Source organism: Glycine soja, chromosome 3, assembly GCF_004193775.1.
Source record: "Glycine soja cultivar W05 chromosome 3, ASM419377v2, whole genome shotgun sequence".
Classification (NCBI taxonomy): Eukaryota; Viridiplantae; Streptophyta; class Magnoliopsida; order Fabales; family Fabaceae; genus Glycine; species Glycine soja.
The window spans coordinates 5341674-5349910 of record NC_041004.1 but is presented as its reverse complement, the minus strand read 5'-3'; the positions used below and the strand labels follow the sequence as shown (position 1 = coordinate 5349910).

At 34.1% G+C, this 8237-nt stretch overlaps 2 protein-coding genes across 3 annotated transcripts; one reads left to right on the top strand and one right to left on the bottom strand.

Moving 5' to 3' along the window:
• Window positions 1-2202: 2202 nt before the first annotated feature.
• On the top strand, window positions 2203-3256 carry LOC114406016 (senescence associated gene 20-like). The gene has a single exon (XM_028368551.1). The coding sequence runs from the start codon at window positions 2263-2265 to the stop codon at window positions 2767-2769; it is 507 nt and encodes a 168-aa protein (XP_028224352.1). The 5' UTR covers window positions 2203-2262; the 3' UTR covers window positions 2770-3256.
• Window positions 3257-4035: 779 nt separating this feature from the next.
• LOC114406013 lies at window positions 4036-7732 on the bottom strand. 2 transcript variants are annotated; one of them, XM_028368549.1, is made up of 3 exons: window positions 7574-7732; window positions 7041-7141; window positions 4036-5864 (listed from the first exon to the last, which is right to left on the bottom strand). In XM_028368549.1, the coding sequence occupies exon 3, from the start codon at window positions 5817-5819 to the stop codon at window positions 4143-4145; it is 1677 nt and encodes a 558-aa protein (XP_028224350.1). In that variant the 5' UTR covers window positions 5820-5864; window positions 7041-7141; window positions 7574-7732; the 3' UTR covers window positions 4036-4142. The 2 variants fall into 2 exon arrangements, with proteins under 2 accessions (XP_028224350.1, XP_028224349.1); XM_028368548.1 differs by having other exon boundaries at window positions 4036-5859.
• Window positions 7733-8237: the final 505 nt, after the last annotated feature.

Sequence of the window (8237 nt, the reverse complement as noted above, 5' to 3'; positions counted from 1 at the left end):
ATCAATGTTCACCTAACCCTTGCTCTTTCTCGGCACATCCTCCCTCGTGAACACGACAAATTTTGGAAATGTGTATTGGGACCAGCCGAAAAATCTGGAATTTGGCCAATGATAGTAATCAAGCACCACCAATATCACAATTACAATGACAATGACCTTGGTTGGTTTTCAAGTCGAAGAGCCACGACTTGTGCTCAAGTTGTCTTATGGGGTACACCATAGATGCATATATTTGTAAAGGTTTTATGTGAATTTGTATAAATACAACATTATATTATTGAGTACTAAGCTAATGGAAATTAGGTATTTTTAGTCTCTCTTAATTAACTTACAAAAATAACAAACGCATAAATTTGGGTTCAAATTCAAGAGTTATATGCGTTACATGTTAATGCTCAATGAGGTTGGACATATGCTCTTGATTTTGTCCTTGGACTCAGGCAATGATCTCCTCATTATAAGTTTTCGTACATTAAAAAAAAAAGCCAAATTGCTATTGGACATATTTTCTTTTGTCATATTTAATTTATCTAAGCTTGGTTGGAACCCCAAAAGTTAGAATCAAATATCTTGGATATTCAGTCCAAAAAGGCAAAAATTGATGTATCAGTTCCAAGAATTTAAAAGTTAGGATGGATACAAATTGGGATCAAGAAAAGACATGGGCTTGGATTAAAAATGGACCGAAAAACAAATCATAGACAGAAGGAAACTAATTAAACTAATCATGATTAACACGCTTTTTTTCCTTTTCGATTCTGGAATAGTCGAATATACTGTCCTTTATTCGTGGAATACTAGTGAGGCTATTTATGCGCTCTGTTTTTTTTTTTTTGTCTCTTTGGCGTATATTTATGGCTTAAACTATTAAATTGATTGAGTAATTGATTATTGGACAAAATTTAGATACAATTTATGTTAATCTTGTTCTTCAATTAAAATTGAAATTCTACAAAAGTAGTCTGCATAATAAAAATTTACATTAAAAATCAACATAAGTTAATGATATAAAATTTTAATCCTGATAAGAAAATAAAACAAAAAACACTCAAAAGAACTACATCTAAGTTATATATATAGAGAGAGATTATTACAAAAAATTTTCTACTAAAAATAATCCTTGATCCAATTAGATATTGAAACTATTAATTAAGTTGAAAAAATCTTACACTAGTTGATCACTTGGTCAAAATTTGAATATCGTGTATAATCTTTTCCAAAATTTATGGAATCACTGTCAGTCGTTTGGTTTTAGGATTGTTTTTAGTATGTAGAAGTTACAAACTAGAGTTATTTTGAAATTTTAAAATACTGCAAACCTTTTTATATGAATTAGAAAATGTTTATTCATTATATTTATCATCTATGAACATTAGTAACTTGATACATTTCATCGATAAAATTGGCATCATGAATCAGGGATATCAGTTAAGTTCTCCATTTGTTTTGCATTGTTTTCTTTTCAAAGCAATTCTGATACTTGTTAACACTAGAGCAACAACATTCAAACCTCACGGATCTTTTTGGTTTTGTCCCTCATATGCCTACAATACCATAACCTTAGGTAACTCTAATAAGGAGAAAGCCATGTTTATTTGTCCTTTGTTTAACCTACGGATACTTTGGTAAGAAATTGGCAGTGTTGGTCGACAAATTAAACAATAAAAGATCCTTCAAATAACACTCCAAAAGCATCAATTTAACATAGCACTTTTAGATTATACCTAAATTATTCAAAGATTTTTCCACAGAATAGACCAAACCAACCCAAGGGTAAATTAGTCATTCTAGAAATACACCCAATATTGCTTTGGCTCCATCGTACGCGTACATCCACAAGTCCACATCGTTATCTCCACATAATAACGTTACAGCTTAATAGCTTATGATTGTTGTTAAATGTAAATTTTGTTCTGACAGACTTTTTGACACTTCACACGTGCAGCATTAAATGCAAGTTTTCTAGGACCAAGTCCGTATCATCCAATCCACACTTTATAAAGTAATCAATCTCCACCGTCGTAGTTTAATTATTATTTGTGTTAAATGATTTGTCACATTAAATTAGTGTCAATCCTTATTAAAACTAATTATGTCTAAAAAATATGAGTGTCTCCTAGTCTCCTTAAACAATAATAAGGTGTGCTAATACTTTGACATTTATATCTCTATGTAGGCCTATAAATATGTGACTATCCAAGAGCCACATTCCCATGCACAAAACAAATCAAGCTACTCTCAAATTAAACTTCCCATATCAAAATGAAGCACATATCTAGCTCCATGGAAATTTCAGAAATGGGAGCAGAGAGGCACGAGAAAGAGGAAATGCATAACAAGGCAACTGTGGAAGCACTCTACAAGGCCCTTTTAGGGCAAGGCCAAATGGACACGGTTGCAACAAACATGCTAGCAAGTGACCTCGAGTGGTGGTTCCATGGCCCCCCTCAGTGCCAGCACATGATGAGGGTGCTCACCGGAGAGACCACCCTCGACAACAACGGGTTCCGGTTCGAGCCAAGGAGCGTCACCGCCATCGGCGATTGCGTGATCGCCGAGGGGTGGGAAGGCAAGGCCTACTGGGTGCATGTTTGGACCGTGAGGAATGGCCTTATCACGCAGTTTAGAGAGTACTTCAACACATGGCTTGTGGTCCGGGACTTGAGGTCTCAAAGGTGGGAAAACAAGCTTGACAACATGACATTGTGGCAAAGCCAGCCGCGTGATCTATATCGTCGGTCCCTGCCAGGACTTGTGCTAGCCATTTAGCTACAAGAGAGAAATGCTAGCAATGTACTAAAAAAAAAACAAAGAGAAATTATTATATAGACTAAGACCATAGTGTGTTTGTAATCCTGATGAATCTAAATGTGACAAAATTAAGTTTTATTAACTCTGTCACGTTCAGATTGATCAGAACTATAGACATGTAGTAGTGGTCACCGACTATACAATAAATTCTCCATAAGATGAAATTTATGTGAGGTTTATTAGTTTTGTTTAAATTAAGTGTGTTATTATTTACCAAAACCTTCATGAATTTGATCCAATAACGGAAAGTGTTTTGAAAAGAGTATGTTGATGGTATAGGTCTTGGGTGAAGTTCAAGGATGTGAAATTGTGGGCAAAATAATAGCTTGGGATGTAACCTTTGCAGGGTTGTGTACCTGTGGTCAACTCAACCACATTGAGTTTTGGTACATATTTGGTTTGTGTAACTGATTAATAGAAAATGACGGTCGGTTAAAACTAAAAATAGACACATGCATATATATAGACAGCTTCCTATTACCGGAATTACTTTAGAGCTTGAAACACCCCTGAATTGGAAATGAACTAAAAGAGAAGCAATTCGTGGATATAGATATCTTACTCTGGAATTGTTTTGGAACTTGGAATACCCCTCAAAACGGAAATGAACAAAAAGAAAAGCAGAACTTTTAATTGTTAATGGGGTTAGCAAAATGAGATTAGAAAGGTCTTTTGGGAGATCATTATCAAAGTTCAGAGTGGTTGAGCATTTATGATGACTTTGGTAACTACATGATCTTGAAAATGGTAATTCTATAAAGTAAATAGAAATCTGCAAAATAATTCTGAAATTCTTTTGTACCCAAATCCAAGTTCGTTCCAACCACTTGTGCAACTCCAAATTGCATATACTTATGTTAATATGCTTTATACTTACACTTTCTCGTTTTGCATAAGGATTCATTTGCTAGCCAACCTGTTTGGACTTTGGAGTTAGTTTAGGAATGGTTAACAAGAGAACAGAGTTTTTGTCAAAATGGCAAATAGATATTCAAAGTGGAACAATTGGATTCATTCAACAAGTTGCCTAATAAGGACCATCCCTAACAAGTTGCATCAATGTTTATCCCACAATTAAAAGTTATCGTTTGTTTTTGTTCAAGTAATCTGCATTCAAGTACATGTGATATTATATCCAGTTGCACAATGTTTAAGATGGAAATTTCAAACTTTCTTAAACAATATCTTTTGAAATTATCAAACACAAGACAACATCTTTCCATTTGATTCTAAAATTGATGTTCAAATATTACAAATGTAAAAGTATATTTCGAAATGCATACATGACTGCTAAAAGACTTATATATCATCAAGAGTTCTCCTCTTTATGTTCATTTGATATCATTATCATCAATTTGAATTGTTAGAGGAATAGGCACTTCCATAACATTTTGTTTTCTTTCTCTTGAAAACTCAATTTCTGAGAGACTTGAATGATCTTTTGACTCTTCAGACCAGATCTTGTTGAAACTATGACTGCTCCAAAATGAAGAAGTGGACATTGATGTAACTTGAGGAGCTTTATCTTCAGGAGGCAATGAGTTCAGTGCAAGCTGAACACAACTTTGAGTCTGTTTTTTGCAGAAAAATTTGTCTTCAACTATGTCATAGGATTCTGCAGTTCTTACTTCTTGTGCAAGGGAACACCAGCAACAAAATAGCCACTGTATGCAATCTGTCACTGCTGGCTTTCCACAACAAAGTTTATTTGGTGGCAAGTTAAATCTTTCCCTCATTTGAATCCTCCAATAGCCACCATAGAGTAAACCAAACACACAAAGAAATATACCCAATAACCCCAGAACTAATCTCACTGGTTCATCATCAATATTGATGGTAGCCATGTTGAAGATCCAAAAGGGAGCCACACAGAAGAGGAGGAAAGTTGCAATGTGAACATACTTGTTACCAAAATTTTGTCTTTCCATATTCCTTCCAAAGACACAAAAACTACAAAAGAGAGTGAGACATGCCACAGAAAGATTGTCCCAAAGATCAAATAGTCCCCCTCTCCATTGAGGTGTGTACTCAACAAGACTATGATCATTTCTTGAAGCAAATGTGTTACTAGTGGGAATATGATTCTGTGCTGCTTCTTCAGTTTCATATTCTTTTCCTAAAGGGCTTGCAATGCAATAAACTCCTGCAAGTGCTGGAGCAGCAATTGCAATGGAGATGCATATACCAACCCCAACAACAGGTCTTTCAGATCGATTGAAACCCCAATTAAGGCCACAAAGTGCATACTGAGCAAAGCAATTAACATGGAGTAACACAACTACCACCATCATATGGAACCACTCATGAGGCTTGCAAGTGCCCTTCTTACAGTATAATTTTCTTAGTATTATGATGTCTTTTGGCTTCCACCTACAAAGAAGCACAAGATGGTGGAACCGCTTTGGATGTTGGTATAGACACATGAGAGTAAATAGAGCATTGAGAAATTGATTGTTGACCTCAAACCATGAGTTCCTTTGTGACTGCTTAGTAAGGATTTTGTTTAACATTCCTGTCATGACAAGAAAGAGAATTGCTCCTGAAACAGCAACACAAGTTATCCATAGAAGAATGGCCATGTTCAAAGGATTCTTAATCCATTGTTTGCAGCTTCTCCTTAGAGATGGCCAATCAATCTTCTTGGCAAAAAAACAATTAAAAGGTTTTCTCAAGTTTTCCCTGATGGATGAAGGCACAAAATGTGAGAATTCATATCTTTCCTCAGTCTTCTTCCTAAGTTTAGCAGATGGAGAAGCTGAATTAGCATGGGGTGTGAGTGTGAGTCTCTGTAGTTTAAAGATATTGGCAATAGATGTCAACATTTTTTGTTTCCTTATATGATGGCTTTCATCGCTCAGAAGTCCCCTTTGAGATGATGAAATTTGAAGAACACTATTTACATTAATCTTGAAACCATTTGTATTTCCAACTGAGGCTGCATCTTGCAGACCCTCTTGCAAGCTTCCTCCAATAGTATCTCGAGTCATTCTACCAGCCAATATGCTCATAAAAGATTCTGATTTGAAGGTCCAATAATGACTTGATTATCTGCACTGAATAAGTCCATTAAGCTGAGTAACGATGAAGATTATTTTCTAATGGTCATTGAGAATGGAATCTTAAATCTTGAAAAGTAATAGAAAATTAACATGTTAAACTATTCAGATTCTTACACTCTCTAAGTTTTATAAGTAAATGAAGCACCGTGAAATGAGAGGTATCAATTACAATTTGATGCTCAGCAACATTCAATTTTAGGTTTGCTAAACGGGGTTCAGTTTCTATTACTAGCACAAGACCTAAAACGTTTCTTAACAAAAAGGAAACAATTTTTTCAAAATCAGAAATGACGATATTACTTAAAGTCAAACAAATACAAAAGGATTAAAAAAGTCAGCTGAAGAAACATCAACATTCTTCTCCATAATTGACCCATGAATGTGAATCATAGGATGAGTCTACAAAGAAATCATATCATAAACCAGAACATGTTAATAACTAAGATAAAAATCAAATGGCCTTGAAATTTGAAATTAATAGCGAGATAAACTGATAGAGTGAATAGAATTGATGGAATTGAATTACAAAGTATGGTTTGTGATGATTATATACAAGGCCAAACTAACTAATTAGCTTCACGCCTAAGTTATCTACTTTAACTAACATTAACAAAATACTCAACTAACACAACAGAATACTCAAAAAACTTTTACATTCTCTAATAAATAGTATTTGCATCTTATCAGCCAATAGAATTACTGCAAAGGTATCAACCAATAGACCATAGTGGTTGACCACATCAAGTTGCATATTTCCTATCTTAAACTATTACAGTAAAAGCAACAAGATAACTTAGTCTGTTAGTCATTAAAGAGCAGAAACAACTTATTCGATAGGGTACTTACTACTACTTCAGATAAATGAGAGGGGCAAAATCAATTCATTCAATAAATTGAGAAGTCTAGAATTTTCATTCAACTATAGTTTACTACTTTATTTCTTTATAAAAGGCTCTTTCAAAATCTTCATTTTCTCAAACATTCTTAATCATTTTACGCTTCTTGTTTAATATTCCAATCCTAGTTTGGTTAGGCGTAGGCATTAAGGAAGAAACTTTCACAACGAAGCCCTACATATACATGTTGCAAATTTCTGAAAACACAAGTTCTACAACCAAGTCAATCATACAACATAAACTATGCAATAAAGAAGGCAAGTGGAATACCAACCAGGACTGCTTAAAGGGATGCTCAGACTAACTTCTGCAAGAGGAAACTGTTAATGCTTCAATTGCTATCTTTTCGAACAACGGACTTGATGGCTTTATATCCTGCACAAGGGTATAATAGAATCACTGCACACATTAATCATTGGAATAAAGTTTTTTCTCTTGCCAAACATATATTGATTTGTTGGGAAAGAAAAGATAAGCCAGAGTTACAAGTTACAACAGCAAAAGTATTTCCGCAGATCATGAGATGAATTTAAATCATGTAATGTTTGGAGAATCCTACTCGTCAGTAATTCAGTATTCAAGGTTCTATCTATTCTAAGTTAGAGTTAGCAAAAAACTTGAATGTGTTTTAAAAGTTGCTTTGAAGTAACTTAGCACTATTTACATGAATGTAAGACTAAGAAGCTTGTCATTTATGATTCATTATAAGAAGAAAAAAATGGCAACTATAGTGAAAAATGAAAAAGAAAAAGGATGCATTTTTAGAGAGGCCATGTTAAATGTCAGGTTGGTGAAAGGAAGTGTTACCTATAGGTCCAATTCAAGTGCTCTTGCCAACAATGGTGGAAATGTTACTACACAAATCCAGAAAGAAAGCTAGAAACAGTGAGAAATATGCTGAACGTGGTAAAGACTGCTATGCCAATATCATATGCATTTTCAAATTGCAACGGTGTGTGCTCAGATATTGACTTTGTTGGCAGTTGCATAAGCGGGAATGTCTTCAAACTCTATTTCAAAACACTAGATGGACCCCTCTCACTTGGCACTTTTTTTTTTATGTTTTAATTTGAGTTTAGTTGATAGGGGGCAGTGTGACATGTTGTAACGACAATGACATTGATGTCATAATAAACAAAGGGGAAGTGATAGGGGGCACCTTTTTTTTTTTATGTTTTGGAAATGAGAAAGGTTATTTAAACAAAAGAAAAAGAGGATGAAAAGGAAAGCAAGAAAACAAAGGGTGTGAAAAAAAATAATTTATATATATTTTGTGAAAAAATAATTCATTTTTAAGAGGAAGTGAAAGGTAAATATCATATCCATATGAAAAGTAGAGAGATCTGATGGGAAGTTTGATAAGGAAGAAATTTTAGTTTCTTGAAAATTCTAGAATGAATTTTCGTTTTTTATATTGGGTATCTATTTTAAAAAATAATATTTTTGGGAAAAAAGTTTCTCAAGAATATTT

What these genes read in the sequence shown, in the direction of transcription:
- LOC114406016 (XM_028368551.1), top strand. Translation starts at nt 2,263, where the DNA reads ATGAAGCACATATCTAGCTCCATGGAAATTTCAGAAATGGGAGCAGAG.
- LOC114406013 (XM_028368549.1), bottom strand. Translation starts at nt 5,819, where the DNA reads ATGAGCATATTGGCTGGTAGAATGACTCGAGATACTATTGGAGGAAGC.